General features: G+C 38.1%; 1 protein-coding gene across 1 annotated transcript in view; it reads right to left on the bottom strand.

Annotated features, from left to right (window-relative positions):
• Positions 1-26,669, bottom strand: part of LOC130242151 (roundabout homolog 2-like) — a 130,874-nt gene that overhangs the window by 17,179 nt on the left and 87,026 nt on the right. Inside the window, exons 9-16 of the mRNA XM_056474173.1 lie at positions 21,421-21,589; positions 9,472-9,638; positions 9,270-9,388; positions 7,085-7,301; positions 6,847-6,965; positions 6,595-6,766; positions 2,217-2,432; positions 2,080-2,122 (exon numbers count right to left, since the gene is read on the bottom strand). Of these exons, the coding sequence (XP_056330148.1) occupies positions 2,080-2,122; positions 2,217-2,432; positions 6,595-6,766; positions 6,847-6,965; positions 7,085-7,301; positions 9,270-9,388; positions 9,472-9,638; positions 21,421-21,589 (1,222 nt within the window). The remainder of the gene's footprint in view (positions 1-2,079; positions 2,123-2,216; positions 2,433-6,594; positions 6,767-6,846; positions 6,966-7,084; positions 7,302-9,269; positions 9,389-9,471; positions 9,639-21,420; positions 21,590-26,669) is intronic.

The following is a 26,669-nucleotide window of genomic DNA, read 5'->3' on the forward strand; positions in this document are numbered from 1 at the left end:
CATCTCTAGGGTTTACAGAGCATGGACGGAACAAGAGAAAATATCCAGTGAGCAGCTGTTCTGTGGGAGCAAATGCCTTGTTGATGCCAGGGGTCAGAGGAGAATGGCCAGACTGGTTCGATAGAAAGGGCAACAGTAACTCAAATAACCACTTGTTACAACCGAGGTGTGCAGAAAAGCATCTCTGAATGCACAACACGTCCAACCTTGAGGCGGACAGGCTACAGCAGCAGAAGAACACATCGGGTGCCACTCCTGTCAGCTAAGAACAGGAAACTGAGGCTACAATTCGCACAGACTCACCAAAATTGGAAAATAGAAGACTGAAAAAATTTCAGTTGATTTCTGCTGTGACATTCGGATGGTAGGGTCAGAATTTGGCATCAACAACATGAAAGCATGGATCCATCCTGCCTTGTATCAATAATTTAGGCTGCTGCTGGTGGTGTTATAGTGTGGGGGATATTTTCATTGTACACTTTGGGCCCGTTAGCACTAGTTAAGCATTGTGTCAACACCACAGCCTACCTGAGTATTGTTGCTGATCATGTCCATCCCTTTATGACCACAGTGTACCCATCTTCTGATGGCTACTTCCAGTGGGATAACGCATGATGTCATAAAGTGTGAATCATCCCTGACTGGTTTCTTGAACATGAAAATGAGTTAACTGTACTCAAATGGCCTCCACAGTCATCAGACCTCAATCCAATGGAGCATATTTGGGATGTGGTTGAACGGGAGATTTGCATCATGGATGTGCAGCCGACAAATCTGCAGCAACTGTGTGATGCTATCATGTCAATATAGACCAAAATCTCTGAGGAATATTTCAAGTACCTATGAATCTATGCCATGAAGGATTTAGGCAGTTCTGAAGGCAAAAGCAGGTCCAACCCGGTACTAATAAGGTGTACCTAATAAAGTGGCCGGTGAGGGTAATAATATAATATAATATAATATAATATAATATAATATAATATAATATAATATAATATAATATAATATAATATAATATAATATAATATAATATAATATAATAATATAAAATTTATATACAATAAATACATAACAATAATACATTGAAAATGCTGCTAAAAAGTATAATAGTTATTCAGTGAAATTACAACACAAGAAAATAATGTGTAATATAACCATTAAATAAAGCATACAATTAAAAAAATATTTTATTTAGTTTTAATTACTTTTCCTGGCTATTTTCAACTTGCATGTTCTTTGATGCAGTGCTCATAAGACTATTATATAAATAGGCCTAACTCATTTCTAATGTGGGTTGGAAGCTTGTTCCAGTATTTTGGGGCGATAACAGCAAAAGCCTGATGCACACTTCGCTTACACCTGGACCTTAGTACAGAAAGAATAAACTGATCAGAAGACCTTAGTGACCTACCAGGATTATACACATGTAGGAGATCTGACAAATAAGATGGTGCCAGACCATTTAAGGATTTATAACCAAAAATTAACCATTTCAAATCAATCCGTGACCTAACAGGCGGCCAGCTCAGAGAGGAAAGAACTGGGGATATGTTCACGCTAGCAATCCCTGTCAGAAGTCTTGCAACCTCATTTTGGACTAACTGCAGTCTATTCAGTGCATATGTGAAAATTAAAATCATAATTTAACCCAATTAACGGTAATTATAAAAGTCTTAAGAGTTTTTTTTACAGGTAAATATTTTATAATCCCCAGGACTTCATTTATTCAATATAGAAAAATACAGTACAACAATAATCTCAAACAGTAATACAACCTAAAATGGCTGTTTAAATATATTTTATAACATAATTAATTTCTGTGACGGTATACCATCATTACTCATATCTTCAGTGTCACGTGATCTTTCAGAAATGAGTCTTACATGTTGATTTGCTGCTTGAGAAACTATTATTAATTGAATCTGCTGCATTTTTTTCATGATACTTGAGTGAATAGATAGCTCAAGCAAGAAAACTGAAATATTCTGCAACACTATAACTATCTTTACTGTCGCTTTCACTTTCAATGTAACGTGTCCTTGGTGAATGACTGAATAAATGTCTTGAAATAATACAGACCTTCCATTGATAAGATCTGACCCATCACCCCGAGAGAGTGCAACTAAGGTAAAAGAAAAAAGAGAAAAAGAAATCATTTCAAGCTCATTTGAAAGCACACAATGGTAGATCTGTGCTAGTATGGTACAGAAGGTTACCTGCGGGTGTGTATGCAAAGGAAGTAGTGTAGTGTCCAAGCTCTTTTCTCCTCCTGTGTCTGCAGTAAATCCAGGCGCTGAATCCCATTAAAACCATCCAGGACGATACACCAATCCCGGCGATGAAGGCAGGCTGACGGACCACCCCTGTGATCTGCTCCGATAGGCTGACACTGTCATCCTTCACCACTGACAACGACTGATCTATTGCTACTTCTGATGGAAGACGTACGAAGGAAATGGAAAAAAGTGAATAAGAGCAATCAGGTGATAGCGGAAAAGAGACATGAGAGTAAATGCTTCTTGTCTTATATAGGAAGCACTTTATTAAAATATATTCCCCCACATAATCTGTCTTCAGCTGACACACGGTGTGGATATCTCTAAGATTTCTGATACCTTAACATTTTCGATTCCTTAACATAAAATACGAGTAAATGCTGAGATAAGATACTGTCAGGTGGGATAAATGTCACCATCTTAGCTGTGTTGAACATTTTTATTCGAAACCAGCATGCAGTACAAATTCAGCTGAAACCTTTAGACGGATTTTGAAACAGGGCAGCAGGAATTTGCTAAAACAAGCCAGGTTATTAGCTTATTCAATCTGGCCATGGTTATTATCTGGATCAAGCTTGTCTACATCTGGCCAAGCTGGTTATTAGCTAACAAAAATAGCTATTTGGGGATCTAACCGCGCAATTACTTGGATAAAGCTGGTAATTTGCTGTCCAAGTTGGTAATTAGATGGTATCCAGTTATCAGCCTGTCCAAGCTATTAATAAATTGATTCCAAATTGTTATTAGTTGTATCAGTCCTGATAATAGCTGGTTATTAGCTGGTCTATGCAGGTTATTTGCTTGCCCAGTCAGATCCTTAACTGGCCAAGATGGTAATTATATTAGTATACTAGTAGATCCAGCCTGGCAGAAGCTGACATAACAGGTTATTAGCTAGAAAGGTGGCTTCAGCTGTATTAAGGTTATTAGCTTGATCAAGCTTCTCATTGTCCAAACCTTATTTGATGGTCTGAGAAGGATAGCTGAAACAATTTAATCACTTTTGTACCAAAATGGTTTGTATTAGCTAATCAAACAAGTATGGTGATCCAAGAAAGCTATTAGCTGGATCTAGCCTGATAATATCTAGCAAAGATGGTTATCAGATGGTCCAAACATAGTATTAGCTTGTTCAATCATACCATCAACTAGTCATTATGGCTATTAGCTAGATTAAGCTTGTTAGCAACTAGCAAAGTTAGTAAAAAATTATCATTAATGTGCCTAAATTTGTTAAGCTCAATCTCATTAGCTGGCTATATCAGATATTATAAGCTATTCAAAGCAGGTTATTAGCTTGTCCTATCTAGTCATTCGCTGGTCAAAATAGTTATAGCTAGATCAAGCCTGTTAGAAACTAGCAAAGTTAGTAAAAATTATCATTATGTGCCTAAGCTTGTTAAACTCAATCTAGCTGCTCATTAGCTGGCTAAATCGGTTATTTTTAGCTATTCCAAGCAGGTTATTAGCTAGTCCTATCTAGCCATTAGCTGGTCAAGATAGTTATAGCTAGATCAAGCCTGTTCGCAACTAGGAAAGTTAGTTAAAAACTATCATTAATGTGCCTAAACTTGTTAGGCTCTATCTAGCTGCTCATTAGCTGGCTAAATTGGTTATTATTAGCTGATCCAAGCAGGTTATTAGCAGTGGTGTAAAGTAACAAATTACTGTAACTGAGTAGTTTTTCTCAGAAGTTGTAATTTACCAAGTAGTTTTAAAAATCTGTACTTTTACTTTCCCTTGAATTCATTTTTAGTGCTGTATCGGTACTTTTACTCCACTATTTTCCTTCAATCTGCAGTCACTACTTTATTTTTTCTTGTCTATGGGGATTGGAAAAATCAGTCCTGTGATTCCTGTCCGATCAAATCGCACAGAAGGTAAATCGCATCATAATGAACTACCTCAAGACATGGGCGTTTTATAATTGCAGCAAACTGTTTGGAAGCATTAAAAGTGTCCAAGAAGATGTCCAAAATCTGTACAAGCAATGACCCAGAGACTGTTTACAAGCATGTCACTGATGAGAAGATGACAGATGTTTACTGTATGATGACCGAAATGGCCTCAAACACCCAGCAGGCACAAGACGTCAACATGACATCAGACTGACGTTGTAGCCCAACGACAAGAGGAGCATTGCATTTTGTTTGGAAATGAATATCAGGTTGATGTCAGAACTCAATGTCAGGCTTACGTCTATGTCCAACCTAAAATCAACCAAATTTAAACATCTAATGATGTTACAGCTTGACGTTGTGTGGACGTTACCACTATGACGTCTATCAGATGTTGGAATTTGGTTGCCATCCCTGACGAGTAAATGTCAGTATTTGACGTCAATATGACGTTGGTTTAAGATGTTGGCTCGATGTTGGATTTTGGTCACATTCTAACACAACCTAAAATCAACCAAATATCAACATCATTTGACGTCGTTATTGGACATCAAACTAACATTGTCCTTAGAAGCTGGCTAGACATTGGATTTTGGTCACCTGACATCACAACCTAAATCTAACCAAATATTAATGTCTTATGGTGTTGTATGCCTGCTGGGCCATAACTAAATGCACAACAGAATGTTACATTTACACACATTCACAAATTGCATATAAATGCATCAGCTTTTTACAGCGTAATACTCACTACTCCTAAGTACTTCTGATAGGTCTACTTTTTTACTCATACTTTGAGTAACATTTACAACAGATACTTTTACTCTACTTGCAATACAGTTTTGGGCAAGTAATGATACTTTTACATGAGTATTTTCAATACTCTTTCCACCACTGGTTATTAGCTAGTCCTATCTAGCCATTAGCTGGTCAAGATAGTTATAGCTAGATCAAACCCATCAACAGCTGACAAATTCGTTTTTTAGCTATCCAAAATGGTAAATAATAGTATCTAAATAAAATATTAGTTGAATCAAAGCTGCATTAGCGGGCCAACCCTGCTAAATAAGGTTTAATTTTGATGCTGGTTTATGCTAGTTCCTTGCTGGTCCAGCACATGACCAGCAAAGAACCAGTAAGAACCAGCAAAAGGACCAGTAAGAACCAGTATAAGCCATCAAACCAGCATCAAAACATGCACTATAAAATGTGGTTAGTTAATTTATTAAAAAAGTTAGTAAACCCGTTGCCTTAAAAGTAACACGTTGACTTCACTTTAAATAGTGAGTAAATCCACTCCACAATTGGACTAACTTGGATTGGTTGAGTTGACTTAACTTCATTTTTATAAATATGCCTTTTAAAAGCAGTTGGTTTACTCTCATTTTAAGAATAAAGCAATTTAAAAGGTTGTTTTCAATCACATGGTACTAGTGACACGCGAAGGGCAGGAAGTAAAAAAACTAACCCAACCACCAACAGAATGGGAAACATAGAGGAAATTTTGCGATTTACACTATATTTCAAAGGAGATATAGATAGAAAATATCCACATATGTTGGGTATGATCCTTATATCATGAAAAGGGTCGAGTTTTCTACTGAACTCAAATATATGAACATTCACAGGTGCTGTGCATCTTGATGTTCACGTTATGGTTATTTATTCCACCGAAACGCTAGTAAAGACATGGATTATTGCAAAACAAAATGGATATTTCATTGCAGAGATTGCATGGCAGGGTGTGTTATTTATATTACCCTGGATTTTGTATAAGTGTGGCAGTGTTTGTATCTGATTTTTTAATAACACGTTTAGATATTTATACACATAGCTAGGCCTGTATATAATATTTATTGGTGCTGTCAAACGAATTATCACATTCAAAAAAGTTTTATTGAATAAATGTTTATTGCATGCTGCCTTTTTTCCTGTTTTTCAGCCGGTTTCCTGAACTTTCCCCCCTTTATGAGCAAAAACTTTTGGAGTTCTATAAAATCTGTTCAGCATTTCTTATTTTGGCAGATTCAAACATTTATAAACAGCATAAAACAAAAGCATTTTGATGTTCGGATAGCGATTCCTATGTAAAAGAACCACTTCCTGCCCTCCATCTGAATTTCGCGCGCCATCAATGACGTCATGTGAAAACAACCTATTGTTTTTTCTAGTCTACCTTATCCACATATGCTGTTTTTTTCAGCAGGGAAGAGGATTATCACCTAGTTTAGTCTATTAGTTGCCCAAGATGGTTGTTGGACAATACAAGTTGGTTAGTAGTTGGTTCAAGCTGGCGGTTAGACCAACTAAACAGGTCATCAATAGATCATCCATCTTACAATCTGATAACTAGTTGTTGACCAGCTAGAAATCAGCTAGTATGTTTGAAAACATGACTATTAGCTCAAAATAGTACTCACTGAGGAAGATGAAGACAGGCTGGCTGTAAACACCCACTCCAGCACTAGTCACCGCTGCAACCTGCACACGATACGCTGACTCAGCCATCAAACCATCCAGCATCACCCACAGCATATCCCCATCCACAGTCCTGTTGAGCACCTGCTGAGACTCGTTTCCCAGACACCACACCTGACCCAAACAGAGATGAACTTTAGCAGCGTTTCACCTAGTGGTCACTGAAAGGCTCTCAGAATAAAAGGTGTTCATACCCTATACTCCAGTATGAGCTCTTCTGGCACATCAGGAGGAGGAGGCTGCCAGGACACTCGCACGATTGAACTGTTGCTTAACTGCACCACGCTGACTCCCTGAGGAGGTCCGCACAGCACTAAAAGCAGAAATATGATGGGCAAATGTCAAAACATTAACATTACTGCGAAAGTTGGAGGGTAAAATGAAAGTCAGTTGAACTAAAAGCTGAAGGCTGAAAATCAACACAAGCCTTGCCTTCGTGAGGAGTGCGGACCATTATGATTTCGCTGTCAATCCCCTGAAACTCATTGTAGTAAGGTCTCATTTTGAGCTCGTATTCTTTTCCTCCGTGTAGCTCTGTTAGGACAGCAGTGTGAAGTGGACCAGCTTTTATGTCCTGGAACATCCAGGTGCTCCCCACTGGCCTGTAAAACAGCCTGTAGCCTTGGATATAGCGAGGGTGACGGTCAAGCTGAAATAGCCAACACATATATACAATATCATGAGTTTCAGACCTTGTGGAAGGTCCTTTATTGTTTATCTGTTTTGTCAGATGTTGATAATAATAAGTTTGAAGGTTACTGAAGACAATTACTGTGATCAAAGGCTAATAATGGATAATATACACAAATTTTTAATTAGCTAAAAAAGGTGGATGGATGGATGGATGGATAAATGGATGGATGGATGGATAGATGGATGGATGAATAGATGGATAGATGGATGGATGAATAGATGGATGGATGGATGGATGGATGGATGGATAGATGGATGGATGGATGGATGGATGGATGGATGGATGGATAGATGGATGGATGGATGGATGGATGGATGGATAGATAGATGGATGGATAGATGGATGGATTGATGGATGGATGAATAGATGGATGGATGGATAGATGGATGGATGGATAGATGAATAGATGGATAGATGGATGGATAGATGGATAGATGGATAGATGGATGGACGAATAGATGGATAGATGGATGGATGGATAGATGGATGGATGTATAGATGGATGGATGGATGGATAGATGGATGGATAAATAGATGGATGGATGAATAGATGGATGGATAGATAGAGTGATGGATAGATGGATGGATGGATGGATGGATGGATAGATGGATGGATGGATGGATGGATGGATGAATAGATGGATGGATGGATGGATAGATAGATGGATAGATGAATAGATGGATGAATGGATGGATGAATGGATGAATAGATGGGTGGATGGATGGATAGATGGATGGATAAATAGATGGATGGATGGATGGATGGATGGATAGAAGAATAGATGGATAGATGGATGGATGGATGGATGGATGGATGGATGGATGGATAAATGGATAGATGGATGAATATATATATATTATTTTTTTAAACCATTTTACTATTTTTCAAAGTGTATATAACATATAGGTTACTACTGTAATAAAATATCATCCTTCGGTACATACTTTCAGTATTACCTTTGCTTGAAATGACCCGATCTAATCCCGTTTATAAGAAATAAGCCTGCTCCCGAGCAGGTTTGAGCTACCAGAACTGTTGCTTTGACAACAACTCTCGGATGAGTTTTGAAGAACGAAACGATCCTGGATCGTGTAAAATTGTCAATAACCAAATCCAGCTAATTGAGTAATCCATGTACGAGGAACAGACCCCAAGGCCAGACAGAATCTGTGAAATTTTTTTTATATTTCGGCACAGAAAACTGAAAAAAATCTGTGGATTTATGAGGAATTATTTTGGCATCATAACTTAAAACTTAATATATAAAATAATATATATATATATATATTTTTTTTTACTTTTATTTAATGTTTACAATGCAAATCCAACTAGATCCACTTTACAAACTGTATTGTAAATAGATCATATAAACATTTTCATATTAGTCAATTATATTTTAAAAATGTATTTAAAAGATTCATAAATGTAAATCTACACACATTTACACAAGTAAATAAATAGGATGGGCTAAAAGTCTGTGGAAATCTGCGAATTTCTGCGCGCAGACTCCGTGTGGGCCTAATTATGACATACAAAATGAATAGTTAAATCTATATTTGTATCTATTTATAATAACTATTATGTATACACTTGTTATAACAAATGCATATAATAATAATAATAATAATAGAATTAATATAATACATATTTCATAATTAAAGCAAACCACTTTATTTTACATGCCATTTAATAATATTTATTGTATTTTAAATACTGATTATGCATATACTTGTTATTTATATGTTTTACAAACATGCATTTTTATACAGAAACAAAATATTAAAGAATTACATTTTACTTACAATAACTAAAAATAATACATAAAGCAAAAATTACAGAAAAAAGTATAAAAATCACAACATGTATAAATAATTATATTACAGGCTGTCCTATTCAAAATGCACACCACATCACACACTCACAGTCCACGTGATCTGAACACTAGTCGGGCTCAAGACTTCTGGTGGCTGCAGGCGAACCTTCACCCCTCCTAAATCCATCTGCACATGAGCCTGGTCTTTTCCCTGACCTTCTGGACCATCTGAAAACAAACACACATCACAAACATTACATGGACTTGCACAAACAATAATAACTATTCATTACACCCAAAACTACACCAACCCTGCGTCCGGACGGGCTCTGAGATGGGACTGGGGTCGCTGAGTCCATAAGAGTTGACCGCTCGAATGATGAACAGATACACAGTATTGGGGTAAAGCCCAGAAACAGTGTGCTTCTCTTGCTTCACGAGGTCAGCGACTGTCTGCCATGTGCTGCCCACTGACTGACTGGAAGAAGACAGAGAAAATGAACATTTAGAATAGATGAGCCTCCAAATGTATATCAAGTGAATTCGAGATTAATATGACAAAGAGCTGTGCGTGTTACTATATTTCATTATTAACAAATTCAGTTATTTGAGATGTCTGTGTTTAATATTTTCTGTTGAGTTCTTTTGTATAGAAGGACTAAATCATTCAGAGCTGCTTAATAAGATCTCTTACTCGTAGTAAAGACACTGTGATGCTCATTTTTACACATGAAAAGAAAATCTGTGAATTATGACTGGGTTCAATTATGCAACAGTGGATACGCATTTGAATATTCAAGGAATTTCCATATTATTGATTCTCATCAGTGTTGAAGCTACTGTGAAACTGTAGCTTGACAAGTCATGGGCTAATAATACATTCATTTAAAGTTGCTCTTTAGTAAATGTAGGTACTGTAGCTTCATAAAAAGCTACTAACAAAGACACTGAAATTGTATAAGGGAGCAACGTCAGATGCCCTTTTTCTTTATGAAGAAATGAAGTCTTTTATTCAGTAAAAATGGGTTAGATTGATCAAAAGTGACAGTAAAGACATTTATAATGCTGTTCTTTTGAGCTTTCTATTCATCAAAGAACCCTGAAAAAGTAATGATTTCAACAAATGCATTAAGCTACACACAGCTGTTTTAAACATTGATAACTCTATAACCAATGTTTTTCGAGCAGCAAATCATCATTTTATAATGATTTCTGAATGATTTCTTTCTTTATCAGTTAAATAGAAAGGTTTCTGAGGACATTGCACGATTTTTCTTCATATAGTGGGTTTTGAGAGGGATCAAAGAGATTGAAGGTCCGTATTGCAGTTTTAATGCAGCTTCAAAGAGCTCTGCATGGTCCCAGCTGAGGAATAAGGGCTTTATCTAGCAAAATGATCATAAAAAAAAAACAAACAAAAAAAAAAAAAAACATTTATATACACATATATTTATAGACATTTATATCCCCTGTCGCTTCATAAAGGGGTCCCACAAGGTACACTGTAAAAAATGGCCGTAATTTCAACAGTAAAAAACTGTAGAAATGCTAAAGTAAAAATCCATAACCTGGTTAACGGTATGTTTTCTTAATATAAACGACGAATAAACGTAAATTGACTTTCCCAGAATTCCGTGCATGGCACATCCCTTTTTATGCTTTTTGTTGACGATATTATTGATCTTTTTAGTTGTTTCCCCATCAGTTATGTACATTGGAGATTTATGTTGCATCTTATGTTAATAAACAATGTTTATTTAATGACTTTAATTTTATGCGTGTTGCCAAACTAGTGTTTAGTAGCTGAGTGAATGACACTGAGCACCTTCTAATCATTGATACACTTTGCTTGTGGGAAAAGTTGTTTGTGATGAGCTTTGCTTCATTATGTAACTTACTCATCACCACCTGCATATGGCTGTGTGTAATTCAAAATACCGACACATTACCTTTATAAATTAATAAAATACAGTAGTTTACTGTAAAAATTAGAAATTACTTTTACAGTTTCTATCGTCTTTTTACAGTAAAATACTAGCAACCACAGCTGCCGTTTTTTTTTTACCTTAAATTTTACAGATTTATTTTTTACAGTGTATTGAGACCTAAGGTACACTTTTTAACATTTATGTTAACAATATTGCTTCTGCTGCAGGTGATTCTTACACTGTAAACCCCAAAAAGTTAAGGTAAACTCAAATCATTTTAGGAAGCCGATTGCAACTAACCATATAAGTTCAAAAACTAATCCTAATGAGTACTGTGAACTTAATTCATTTGAGTAAACGAAGCAATCTGAGCACAGTAAAACATTATTAATGAAGAGAACTCAAACCAACTCAGTACTGAAAAACTCAATAAGTTAAGGCAACTCAAACCGTTTGAGAAAACCGATTGCTACAAACCATTTGAGTTAAAAAACTAATCTACTGTATATGAGTACTGTGAACTTATTCCATTTTTAGTTAAAGTAATGAGGTATTTAATTAACTCATTACCTTCAACAGTGTGTTCAAAACTCTTTTCAAATAAGTAGAACTAACTTTCAGTCAATTCTGAGTTAAGTACACTCATTTCATTTGATAAAGTTGACTGTTGGCTACAAAATGCATGCAAACACACAGACACACATCTAACAGACACGGATCTAACTTTGCACTGTTTTTGCACGCAATAGTGACAGGATACACATTAATATGTACTGCTTTATGGATATCCATTATGTTATTGTCAAAATAAACCTGATTTAACGTCCACAAACTGGGATTGAAGCGTCTTCTTTAATAATTGTACTGACATGCGGCTGTGGTGATAAAGATGATAAAATCGCTGTAGTTCATTATAAACATGCACTGTTTCAATAACATTTTAATCTTGTAAAACTCATTCTTGATCACATTTAATGACGATTGATGATCACAGAGAGCTGAACAGATCTCTTAATCCCGGTTGCTTTGCGCACGTCCTGTCTTGTTGATATGATTATACGTGTTACTACGAAGACATGTAAATACATGGCTGTCAATCAATTCGGTGGGCGGTGAAACCGCACCGCTACATCATGCTGTGGTGGGCCTCAAAATGGGAGGGATTTGGATCCTATTTTAACATCAGGAAATTTAGAATAAGAGACTTATTGTGTTTCTCTCACTCCAATATGACCGTGGACACACTATACCTACACACAGTTCTGTCCAACTTGCTTGCAAAAGAGGATTTTCATCATTAGTGCCCTTTAATTCATTTTTGACTGATATATAAAAGACATGGAGATGAAATGGGGGTGGAGTGAAAAATAAAACAAGTATTCTGGAGTGAAGATTCTTTCTTAAAAAGAAAAACAACTGAAAATAAATATAGTAAATGTCCTGCAGCCTATGGTACACATATCTAATAATTTGCTAACCATAAAATGTAGTCATGTAGTCTATTAGCAGCATGTGAATCCATCAGAGGATCTGCTGGAGGAAAACCCCTCAGACTATGTTATTTTTAAGCCCTTATAACACAGAGCATGACTCATGTTTAGAACAAATTGGATTATGCATTTTCCCCGCAGCTCATTCTGTGTCCTCTGCTATTTTTCTTATATGTGCTTAAATCAAACTATTGTATATCAATTTAAATGGTATTGCATCATACCTTATTGTTAACAAAAATTATTTAATATTTTATTAAACATTAATGCCTTATATTATATCACTAGTATACAGACAGCACGCAACAATGACAAACAGCCAAGTAATAATTCAAAATGATTTTTAAACTTAAACTGAACCGCTAAACAAATCTGACTTCCCAACACATTTGACAAATACAGACATTCCAGTAGAGCCTGTTTGTTTATTCTCTCAGTTGTGAAGCTGAGCAATATAAACACAATGTCTGTCAAAGTACACTGCTGGGGTCAAAAATAAAAATAGTATGTTACCTGAAAACCTGCAGTTTTCAAAAACAGTTGAGCTTTTGAAAAGCAAATAAAATATGAAGTTAAATAGGGACACAACATGAAAATCTGACCTTTTCTGAGTTTAATAGCTGTAATCGGGTTTCCGATGCATCTACCAACACAAACAATATAAAAAATGACTTGTTTTTGGTATGCCTTTTTTCCAAGTATGTGGGTAATCTGCTGTTAAGCTTTTGCTCCCTTATTGTGGGTGGAAGGGAATTTTATTACCCTCCAAACGTCACTGAGGACATACTTAATATCATTAACCCTTCATTGGCATTTTAATTAACAGGGCCCTTTTGTCCAACAAACCAAGTGTAGTAGAATAACATCTGTGATTAACATGAAAATGGTGAAAATGAGCTCATATTGGACTTGCAACGTAAACAGAAAAAAGGGCAAGGAAATATCTCATCCTTTCTTAAAACCTGCCCAAAACCTAGAGAAGTGTATGAAATAAATACGTTTGTGTGGATCAAGGGTGCTGTTCCTAGTGGCCCGTTTCCACTGAGTGGTACGCCATGATATGGTACAGTTCGGTACGCTTTTATGGCCGTTTCCACTGTCAAAAGGTACCAACAAGTGAAGCGTACCGTACCCCTTATTGTGTACCCTTTGCAAAGGGTACCCAGCACAACAAAAGGGTAACAAAAGGCAAAGCAAGACGTGCAGCTGATCGCTATTGGTTTACAGAGATATGTCACTCGCTCATGCACAAGCAAGAATAATGAAAATAAAGGAAGTGCCAATTTTAAATACACAGCCAAGACATTACACCGTAATACTATATACGTAATATAATAATGAGCCATGGTCGACCCGAGCTTAAACAAACTTGTTGTTGTCTTGATGAACAGCCACAAAGCCAAGAAAAAGAGCAGAATCTACCCTGTGCCCTGTAGTTGTTTACAAGGCCGTCTAAAGTGTGAGAGGTTTTGATTTCTCGCTCGCTGTGCGTCTATATTTGAAATAACGAACTTCTTGAGCGAATGTTAATAATGTGAGCGTGATTATTAAAGTGCTTCTGACATCTAATCCTTTCAGAAATGGACAAACGCGAGAGTGATGTGGGAAAAACAAAGGAGCATAATGATTCTTTCAGCAACCTAAAACATGAACAAACTGCCATGTTTAATTATTATCATTGTCTTTTTGGACTATTATGAACTCAGAATGACAAAATTACTTCTTTAACAGAGGTTGCATGTGCTGGTGAAGATTAAAGACACAGATGAGAGGTTTGCACTGACTGGGGTAAATGTTGCATGTTGTTTTTGAACCCAAATAAGGACTAAATGTCTGCTGTGTGTAGTTTCACTGTAATTGGTCACATATCGGAGACTGTAAGGGGCTGTATGTGTTCATATATTTTACATTCATTTATTTATTTTATATAATTGCAGGCGTTACAGTAGGCTATTTTGCCCTATCATTGATCTGCAGTTATAATCAAGTCATGTTCATAGAAAGGTTAGTAATGAATATTTTACACAAGTATTTATTTGTATAAAGCATCTGTTTTCTGAGAAGTGCTTCTCATATGATATGTGAACAACTCGTACAGCTTTACTGTAGACATTTCCTTGAGTGAGAATGACATTGACTTAAACGTTCTGTCATACATGTACAAATGAACATGTAATGAGCTACCTTAAACTGCAAAGCCTGGAGACCCAGATAAGAATGAATTAATCTTTACTGTCTCAAAATTTCATGGATGCATCATTGTTTTGTCTTGTTTGAAAAGCCAGCATTTGCACATGTTTGTGAATTATATGTTAGGAAGTCATATTATATTAAAGTTATTTCAAAATGTTCCGAACTTACCGCCCACATGTTTTGGTTCTGCCCAATGCTAGGGGGTTTTGGAAAGACATTTTTTTTATCTTATATATATATATATATATATATATATATATATATATATATATATATATATATATATATATATATATATATATATATATATATATATATATATATATATATATATATATATATGTACAGTTTTCTTATCGAACCTGAACCCCTGTTTTTGGAATTAGTTCTGAAAACATTGGGCTTAAAAAAGAGATATGTAGAGTAATAACTTTTACCACACTATTGGCAAAGCATTTAATTCGCCTCGATTGGAAAAAAACTGAGCCCCCAACACATAATAGATGGATCAAAGATGTGATGTATTTTATTCAGCTTGAAAAAAAAAATCTAAGTTACTTCCTTTACTTTGCTGCTAAAAGTAATTTTTGGAAACATGGTCTCTTTTTCTTACAAATGTTGATAATTTACAATTCTTAGAGCAGGGGGATATTTACTCACATAGACAGAATCTTCTTTGTAACTTCTTTCCTCTCACTGTAACCTTGTAATACATTTCACATTAACCACAATTGGCTTGTTTGCAATAAAGGTATACAGAACCTTTCTGCTATTATACATTAAATAATTAGCTTTTTATGTACTGTATATTGTATATCCTTTCGTATTTTTCTACATTTTTTATTTATTTATTTATTTTTTACTACTATGATGGTGTTGTGTTTGCCCCCTATACAGTACATACACTTTCTGTGCATTTGTGTGATGCTTGTGGACTTGAACAATGATATTTGTGGACAGTAAGCTATGTGCCTCTTCTGTTAAAGCCACAAAGGGGAAATAAGTGTTGGGGATGTTTGTTTGTTTGTTTTTGTTGTTGTTGACTGTTTGTTTTTCTGTTTTGTGCAAATTTATAAAAAATTCCTATAATTAATGTATTGAAAAAATCTCTAAACTTCTATTTTACCCATAAATACCCATTACTAGGCTATAGCTTTATTTACTACCCATTACTAGGCTATAGCTTCATTTACTACCCATTACTAGGCTATAGCTTTATTTACTACCCATTACTAGGCTATAGCTTTATTTACTACCCATTACTAGGCTATAGCTTTATTTACTACCCATTACTAGGCTATAGCTTTATTTACTACCCATTACTAGACTATAGCTTTATTTACTACCCATTACTATTATTTATTTAGTATTTTAATAACAGTGTATCAATAGTGTAAAACATTGGAACAGATCAGTAACACATTAGATAAGTTGAATCAAATTTACTCCACAACAACTACATAAAGTTATTCACTAACTGTTCAGAAACTGCTGCGGTCTAAAATTTGTAGTCTCTTCCTCTCCATTTTTGATTGATTTAAACAAGTAAGATCCACTATTTTGACAGCATAAGATTTTCTTGTTTTGTTGTTTCTGTAAGAATAGCAAAGGCTCTGCCCTTTTCTGGAAAGCTGCAGCTAATTTTCATTTAAAGGGATAAATACTTAAGTAGCGTGTTTTCTCACACATAAATAAGGGCAAATTTGACTGATCTGTGGGTTATTGTGAGCTGAAACTTCATATTCTGGAAACTCTGGATGTTTATCTTACATAAATGGACCCTTTTCACATTTTTGGGTTTCTCAGTAGCTCATAGTTGAGTAAACTTTATAGAGCACAGTGAATGGAAGACAGCAACTTTTATTTTATTTTTTTTACAATCCTACACTACCTGACACAAGTCTTGTTGCCTATACAAATTTTAGGAACAACAATTTTAGGTCTCACAGTTTTGTGATTACTGCTCTAAAATATATTCTTTTTAAATGTCTGAGTAAAAAACAAAACCTTTCTTCCCCTTTAAAAAACAATGTATTTTTTTTTTGAAAGATTTATAATATTTTGGATATGTAAACATGTCAGGCTAAATAATTCAAAGGAATCACTGACTTCTGCTGTCTTCATTAACAGAAAAAACAAAACACAAATTTCTTTACAATCTTACAGGACTCTCATCAAGATTCTTTGGATTCATCTTCAATGCCTCCTCCTTAATTTTACCCTAGATATGCTCAATAATGTTCAGATCTGGTGACTGCTTTTCCAAATGATCAACTAGAAGCCAAGTTAATATTTGTTGCTCTTACAACTGGGATCAGTGACTTTTGTCAGGAAGTGTATTTGCTGAAATAATAAAAAAAAACTCCATGATGGTGTTATCAAGACTTTTAGAAATTGGAAATAACTGTGTGAGAGTGAAACGGCAGCTAGAAGAGAGAACAACGTCAACTTTACTGTCCTGTCCATACACTCGGCGTTTCAAACACCTCGCACAAATGGTAATTTGTTTTTTGTAATTTGATGCAAAGATGATATGATACATACGTAAATACATATAAATGTTCAGATGTAAATATCAAAATATCAAAAACTTTCAAGGATTTAAGACGCTGATGATCATTAAGCGTGCCATAACTTTCTTACTCATATGAAAATCAGCATACTCTCCTCTTAAAATCTGCAGCACTGCAACTTTTAATTCATTACTCCTCAGCACTGTAAGCAGGAAAGCCTGAGCTGGATGTGTTGGCCCTCGCAAATGAGGAAAAAAGCAAGGGTGTGAAGGACGACGGTGAGGATCTGGCCTCGTCTCCATGCACCGTGAGCACATAAGGTCTGTCGGGCTGACTTGTCGGACTGTGCACATGACCGTGACCCCTAAACAGAGCGAGCTGCTCTATAAATCCCAGCGTCTCCTTAACAAGGTGTCAGAGCAGAGCTAAATAACGACTTGGCCTCTACTCTCGGCCTCCTCCCCGCTGCTCTCCTGGCGGGACAATAATAGAGGCTTCTGTTCATCTGACCTCCACACGGCCCAGAGGGACGAGTTCTGCTGAAATCTGACTGTAGCCTGAGGGAACATCCAGCCTCGCTCCACCGTAAACCTCCATCCGCTCGCTCTGACACGCTGAATGACGTCTCTGGCAAACCCGGCACGGTAATGAGAGCGTCTGCCACTCGCTCTACCCATCAGTCCACAGGAGAGGGTGTCAAAACCCCTTCCTCACGTATTTTTAATATGTAACAGTGCAGGAGACTTTAAATGCTGGAACTGACTGAACGCATTTCTGAGTGCGGTAAAGTGCAGTTGGAGAACGCTTAATGCTGGTTATACTGACAGCATTGTGATATGTTTTTGATTATCACAAAACTCAGTTTGTAAACAAAAGCAGGAATCATACAGTATGTATTGCATGCAAAGGCAGACATGATCAAATATGCTCTTGAATTTTAACATGTTTTAGCAGGACAGTAATAAATTGGTGGATAAAAATAAGAGAGAGGGGAAAAAGTATTTTTATACTTTCATGCTAGGTATTTTTAAAAATAAAATTAATTAATAGTTTTTTATAAAATAAAATAAAATAAAATAAAATAAAATAAAATAAAATAAAATAAAATAAAATAAAATAAAATAAAATAAAATAAAATAAAATAAAAAAAAATAATAAAAAATAAAAAAAAAAAAAAAAAAAAAAAAAATAAATAAATAAATAAAATAAATAAAATAAAATAAAATAAAATAAATAATCACTGCTTTAAACAACAACAATTGGATGAAGAATAGAGGCAGGAAAATAAAATAAAACATTATTTTATATCGATTATTTCCATTTATTTATCTTAACGTTTCTTTTTTCTATTTCCTGTTTAAAAAAAAATAGGTTAATTAAATTGAATTTATCCATAAATGAATTTAATTTCATTTTTTTGTCCACACAAATATAAAACTATTATTTTATGCAGTATTTTATGCAGGGATGCAAAGATTATAGATTTTGGTTGTACAATTATAGTCTGCAGAAATAATCATGGTTTCCTGGATATCACGATTACTATTTCAAAACACTACTAGTTTCAAAAATCAAGTGAAAACTTCTAATATTTTAAAGTGTTATTTCTTGCTGCTAGGTAACCAAATAATAGCGCACAAAAAAAAAAAAAAAAAAAAAACAATAGTCCATTTCTTTAAGGACTTCACTTTCTTTTCGGCTTAGTCCCTTTATTAATTCGGGGTCGCCACAGCGGAATGAACTGCCAACTTATCCAGCATGTGTTTTACGCAGCGGATGCCCTTCCAGCTGCAACCCATCACTGGGAAATATCCATACACACTCATTCACTATAGACAATTTAGCCTACACAATTCACCTGTATTACATGTCTTTGGACTGTGGGGGAAACCGGAGCACCCGGAGGAAACCCACGCGAACACAGGGAGAACATGCAAACTCCACACAATAACGCCAACTGACCCAGCCGAGGCTCGAACCACCAACCTTCTAGCTGTGAGGCGACAGCACTACCTACTGCGCCGCCCCCCACCCCTTTTAGGACTTAAAAATAAGTAAAAAACGTTTTTGGCTTTTAAACATAATTAATAATTTTACACTGAAAATAAATGACAGAACAATAAATAAATAAAAATAAGAATAAATATTTGTATTTGTCTAATGTAAATCTAAGCATCATATTAGCTAAGTATTTCCTTTTAAAGAGAACATGTAGTCAAGGGCTGCTGGATCTCTGTGTGAAAGGCACTTTTGATCAACAATATTATGAACTTCTTTGGTATTTTCATATTGTATTTTTTTTTCTCTTTGGAGTAGAAATGTGTATAATCCATACAAAGTATAAAGCTGAATAGTCAATTCTTGTCATGTGACTCGCAGTGCGCTCGCACCATTCTTTCAACTAGGTGTGCCTGGAAAGTATGAGTGCGTCGCAATATAATATTCATGCGCAAGCTGAATGCCTCCATTTGAAATAACAAACTTGCCCATAAAAGACGCGATATGTGAACCATCCTTAGTTAATAGCCTCAGCCACAGTTAATTCAGTGTGTGTGTGTATTAGCCTCAGTATACAAGCTCAGAACTTTAAACTAGCGCACTGTTGGCATAACTTTATTTAGTTTAGTTTTGTTCCGTGCAGAAAGGGACATTGAGAAGCCTTCATGATTAATTAACCATGATGAACTAAAGTGCGGTCAATAGTGAAACCGGTTAATAGTTGCATCCCTAATGCAGAACATTTAAAATATGTACTTTTAAAATTTAGGGGTGTTACAGTAGCGCCGTAAGTAGCGCAATCGCCTCACAGCAAAAAGGTCGCTGGTTCGAGCCCCATCTAGGTCAGTTGGCATTTCTGTGTGGAGTTTGCATGTTCTCCCCGTGTTCGCATGGGTTTCCTCCAGGTGCACTGGTTTTCCCTACTAGTCCAAGGACATGCGCTATACAGTAGGTAGATTGAATAAGCTAAATTGACCGTAGTGTATGTATGTGAATGAGAGAGTACAGTATGGGTGTTTCTTAGTGTTGGGCCCACTTGAAAGGGCATCCGCTGCGTAAAACATATGCTGGATAAGTTGGCGGTTCATTCCGCTGTGGCAACCCCTGATTAATAAAGGGACTAAACCAAAAAGAAAATGAAGGAATGAACTTTCATTTAGAAATAGAATTTAAAACTGGGGTATGAATTACTCTGTAATGAGTTCTTCTGTGTGTAAAATGTTATGTAGTTATGTAGTTTATGTAGTAATATATTTTTCTAGGGCACGTTCTACACGAAATGACAGAAAATGAGAGTTGATATTGATTTAGTTTTATTGCTGACACCCTAACATCCAATTATAAAAGATATAAAAAGATGACACCGAGTGATTTTATATGGGTAGAAATAAACACCGCTTTACCTCATAAAGGTAAAAAAAATGCCACAGAAAATCAAATCCAGGGGGCCAATATCGGCCCTTAATGGAAAATTGGATTTCTGCCACTGGAAGTGTGTAAGGTAATGCATTACAAATAGACGTATATAAGGCAATGCCCTGCGCTCAAATAAACCTTGCAACTTTCTCATGATGCACATAAAGATACCAAAACAGGGTTGTTTACTCTGAGAATAAAAAAAATCCTATAGGAATTATATATCTAGTTCATCCAGCTAGAAAAATAGTTGTACCTTACAAGGACAATTCAAAAATCACTTTTCAGATAACACACATTATTTTAGTACAAAATGTAAGTAAATTTTTATCTAATCTAATCTAATTTACCCAAAATTACCCAAAACAAAGCTAAATTAAAGACAGTAAATTAAATGATTTAATTAAATTGAATGAAATAGATCAGGAACCTTCAAACTTTAGTTGTCCTTGCTGAACAATAAAAAAATGTAATTAAATTAAACTAAATTAATAAATAAAATAAAATATAATAAAATTAAATTATTAAAATTAAATTAAATTAATAAAATACAATACAATAAAATTTTATTTTAAAAATAGAATAAATTAATAAAATAAAATAAATTAAACATAGCTTAATATAATAAATAATATTGCTCATAGACTTGAAATACTTTAAGTAAATGTAAAAAAAGAAGTAAGCAGTAAGTTTGTTTATAATAAAGAGAATCATGAAAAAACCTGAAGGCCTCGACGATGTATGAGGTTACAGCTGCTCCACCCTCATGAGGATTGGGCTGCCAGGTGAGAGTGACGCTGCTGGAGGTCACATCCGTCACAACAGGCTTCAGCGGAGGACCAGGCAACTGCAGCGACTGAGAGACCCGCTGGACAGACGATGATCCAGACGCTGAACACAACAAACAAACACAGTGCTCATCAAGACTGCATTCCTGACCCAGGACAGGTTTATTCAAATCATCAGCACGTGTATCATGAAATTAGGGCTGAATGATTAAAAAAAAGAGAATCTAATTCTGATATTTTTAGTCTATATTGCGATATTTTTTTTTAAAGCTGTTTATCTTAATCTAGCTGTATTATTTCATTAAAAATGCAACAAGATATTAGTCTGTTGTATACGTGACAGTGTTCGTAATATAAATAATTCACATTTGGCCACATTGAATAAAAACACTCATAATTACTTGATTCTAGTTTTGTTTTGGTTGTTTTTTCTTCTCTTTCATCAATTGGTGAAGTTTCTTCCTTGCCGCTGTCGCCACTGGCTTGCTTGGCTTGGTACTTGTGGAGCTGCGCATTGATGGATTTGCTCTTCAGTGTTTGGACTTTCAGCAATAAAAATTAAACCACACTGAACTGAACTAAACTGAACTTCAACTCTGAAAACTGGACTCACAGTTTCTATTCACTAGAAATTCTATGTTTGTCACGGATTGGTCAGGCTCTCACGATCCCCACTCACGAAGATCACCATCACCTGACTTCTAATGAGCACACAGCTGCATCACATTCACGAGCACCAGATAAAAGCACAGCACTCCAGTCGCTCATTGTCCGGGCTCGTCTCGACGAAAGCGGACAACTGAGCGACCACTCAGCGTAGTCATCCTCAGCTAAACAAACGATTTACTTACCTGTTCTCTTTGTATTCCTCCCTAGTCTTCCTGGTCCTCCCGTATCGTCCTGTCTTCCAGTCCTTCCAAGTCTGTGTCATCCTCTGTCAGCTGTATCTGGTGTGTGCTGTCCATCCTCGTGTATTCCTGTTACCCAGCCACGGAGGAGAAGACCCCAACATCATTCCTGATCCTCCTGGCTATCCTTCATGTGCTCCTTGTTGTCATTCAATAAACACCCTAACGTTTCCTTACCTCTGTCTCCTGTCCGCTTCATAACAGAAGCCCGGACCTTTAACGACGACAACATGAGCACCCCCGATCACTTTCAAGAGCTGGTGGACCAGTTGAAGCGGATTCTACAGCCACCAGCTCCACTTTCCAACGCACCACCAGCACCGAGCACTTCCGCCTCCACAGTTTCTTCTTCGGCCCTTCCTTCCAGTCCCATGGCCCGACCAGCGCCCTACTCAGGCGGAGCGGGGGAGTGCAATGGTTTTCTGTTACAATGTTCCCTCATATTCGAAATGCAACCTTCTCTATATCCCACAGATAAGTCAAAGATCGCCTACATCGTATCTCTACTCTCTGGACCTGCACTTAAATGGGCTGAGACGATCTGGAACCAAGCCGGGCCGGTCATGAATTCCATCACTACCTTCACGGAGTATTTCAAAGAGGTGTTTGGACGTTCTGATGGGGAAGTAGCCGCTGGAGAGCAGCTGTATCATCTAAAGCAAGGTACTCTATCTACACAGGAATATGCTCTCCGGTTTCGCACTCTAGCAGCTGCAAGTGGATGGAATGAGAGATCGTTGTTGACCACGTACCGGCTCGGCTTGGAACCCACTCTCCGAATCCAACTGGCCACATTAGATGATACAATGGGTCTGGAGAGATTCATCCAACATTCTCTCCGATGTTCCGATCGTCTTCGTTCCTATCAACAGGACACCATCACCCCCTCGTCTGCACTCCTCCAATCGCCTGAGTCAACAGCCTCTCCAGAACCAGAACCCATGATAATAGAGTCTGGAAGACTGACATCAGCGGAACGACAGAGGAGGCTGACCCGGGGTCTGTGTCTATACTGCGGTGTCAGTGGACACACCCGTATGGAGTGTCCCCTTCGTCCCATTCGGACTTCAGTGAGTGTATTCAGTACGAATATTGAACAATGTAAACCACTTACTACCACCGTACAAATAACTACTGCCTCTATTTCTCTCCTTGTCACAGCCCTCATCGACTCCGGGTCAGCAGGGAACTTCATCTCCCAATCCCTCTGTCGTCAACTCCACCTCCGTACTGAGGCGTCCTCGCATATATACCAGATACAACCGATAACCCAGTGCACTCGATCTTCGACCCGTATCCATCGACAATGCGAAGACATCCTTCTTCAAGTGGGGGTGTTACATCAAGAGAGGATTCAATTTCTGGTTCTGGAGGGTGCAAATATGGACATCATTCTAGGGCGCCCGTGGCTGGTGAAGCACGATCCCATCATCTCTTGGGGCACAGGAGAGATAAAGAAATGGGGATCTGGATGTACACCTGCCTGTTTTCCAAATCTCCCTCTTCAAGGTCGGAACCCCATTTCTTTGTTTGCAACATCGGTCGAGAGCCCTCCTGAGAAGCAGTCTATCCACATTCCTAAGGAGTACAGCTCCTTTCATGATGTCTTCTGCCCCAAGAGAGCTTCCCAGCTACCGCCGCATCGGCCATGGGACTGCGCGATCGACCTAGTTCCAGATGCCCAGTTGCCAAGAGGTAGGATCTACCCGCTCTCGCTTCCAGAGAATCAGGCAATGGAAGATTACATAAGGGAGGCTCTGAGTCAGGGGTACATACGTCACTCAAAATCACCAGCCGCCTCAAGCTTCTTCTTTGTGGCCAAGAAGGACGGAGGGCTGCGTCCATGCATCGACTACAGGGTCCTAAATAACGGTACAGTAAAATACCGATATCCCCTTCCTCTGGTACCAGCCGCTTTGGAACAGCTCCGAGAAGCTAAAGTCTTCACTAAATTGGACCTCCGCAGCGCGTATAATCTGATAAGAATACGTGAGGGGGACCAATGGAAGACAGCATTCGTGACCCCTACTGGCCACTATGAATATGAGGTCATGCCTTACGGTCTGGTCAACGCCCCCTCCGTATTCCAAAACTTCATTCATGAAGTCCTCCGGGAGTTTCTTCACCACTGTGTAATAGTGTACATAGATGACATCCTCATTTACTCCCGGAGTGAGGCCGAACATCGCCAACACGTTGCGGAGGTCCTACACACATTGAGAGAACATCACCTCTACCTCAAAGCGGAGAAATGCTCATTCCACCAGAAGTCGATTCATTTCCTGGGATACATCATTGACCAAACCGGTATACGTATGGATGGGAAGAAAATTGAGGCTGTTCTATCCTGGTCAGAACCCACTTCCATTAAGGAGCTCCAGAGGTTTCTTGGGTTTGCTAACTTTTATAGACGATTTATCAAGGACTACAGCAGGATTACATCACCTCTCACTAATCTCCTCAAGGGTAAACCCAAAGGACTGGAGTGGACCAAAGAAGCAGCCGCAGCCTTCCGCCTTCTTAAGAAGGAGTTCACAAGGGCCCCACTCCTGACTCATCCTGACCCAAATCTTCCTTTCGTGGTGGAAGTGGACGCATCCACCACCGGCGTCGGGGCAGTATTATCTCAACATCATGATACACCGCCCCGACTGCATCCCTGTGCCTATTTCTCTCGGAAGTTGAGCCCGGCGGAGCAGAATTACAGCATAGGAGACAGGGAGCTTCTAGCAATCAAGCTAGCCTTGGAGGAGTGGCGTCACTGGTTGGAGGGAGCCAAACATCCGTTCCAGGTGATCACAGATCACAAAAACCTCCAGTACATCAAAGAGGCCAAGAGACTATGTCCACGTCAAGCCAGATGGTCACTTTTCTTCTCACGTTTTGATTTCTCCATTTCCTATCGTCCAGGACCCAAGAATCTAAGAGCAGACGCTCTCTCTCGTTTACACGAGCATCACGATCATGAAGAACTCCCAACGAAGATTCTTCCCGAACACATCTCCATTTGTCCGATCACCTGGAACGCTCCTCCAGTCGTTGCCACTCCGGAAGCTCCTGCTCCGCCGGGATGCCCTCCTCATCGGCAGTTCATACCACCTGAACACCGGGTAGATCTGATCCACTCCTTACATACCTCGCTAGGCACTGGACATCCAGGGATCAACAATACTCTCTCGCTAGTATCCCAACGATTCTGGTGGCCAAACATGGCAAGGGATGTGAGGCAATATGTTCAGGGCTGTAAGGACTGTGCCCAATCCAAGAGCCCACGTCATCTACCCGCTGGAAAGCTCCATCCCTTGCCGATTCCGAACCGTCCCTGGTCACACCTAGGAGTGGACTTTATCACTGACCTCCCTTCGTCAGAAGGTAATACCTGTATTCTAGTCATAGTAGATAGATTCTCAAAGTTTGTCAAACTAATCCCTCTGAAAGGTCTTCCCACAGCCTTTGAAAACTGCCGACAATATCTTTAATCAAGTCTTCAGGTCATTTGGTATTCCAGAAGATATTGTGTCGGACAGAGGTCCACAGTTCATCTCACGTCTATGGAAAGCCTTCTTCAAGCTCCTAGGTGTGGCCGTCAGCCTCTCTTCTGGATATCATCCCCAAACCAACGGGCAGACAGAGAGGAAGATTCAGGAGGTGGGACGGTTCCTGAGGACCTTCTGCAGTGGTCACCAGAACTCCTGGAGCCAGTATTTGGGCTGGGCAGAATATGCCCAAAATTCACTGCGGCAACCCTCCACCGGACTCACGCCATTCCAGTGCGTCCTGGGCTTCCAACCACCGCTCTTTCCCTGGGATGGCGAACCATCTGATGTCCCCGCAGTGGATCACTGGTTCCGGGAGAGCGAGAGAGTCTGGGACGAGGCTCATCAACATCTGCAGAGGGCAGTCCGTCGAAGCAAGGTAACCGCCGATAGGAGAAGGTCTGAAGAACCCAGATACACACCCGGACAAAAGGTGTGGCTATCCACCCGGGACATACGCATGCGACTGCCCTCTCGCAAGTTAAGTCCCCGATTTGTTGGTCCCTTCACCATCGTGGAACAGGTTAACCCCGTCACCTACAAACTACAATTACCCTCTCACTACCGTATTCACCCTACATTCCACGTATCACTCCTGAAACCCTATCACGATCCTGTTCTTCCCTCCACAGAGCCTGACCACGAAGAGGAACCCCCTCCTCCACTGCTCCTAGAAGAAGGAGCCGTCTACGCAGTGAAGGAGATCTTGCGTTCCCGACGTCGTGGTGGCCAGTTGGAG

This window comes from Danio aesculapii, chromosome 15, assembly GCF_903798145.1.
Source record: "Danio aesculapii chromosome 15, fDanAes4.1, whole genome shotgun sequence".
Classification (NCBI taxonomy): domain Eukaryota; kingdom Metazoa; phylum Chordata; class Actinopteri; order Cypriniformes; family Danionidae; genus Danio; species Danio aesculapii.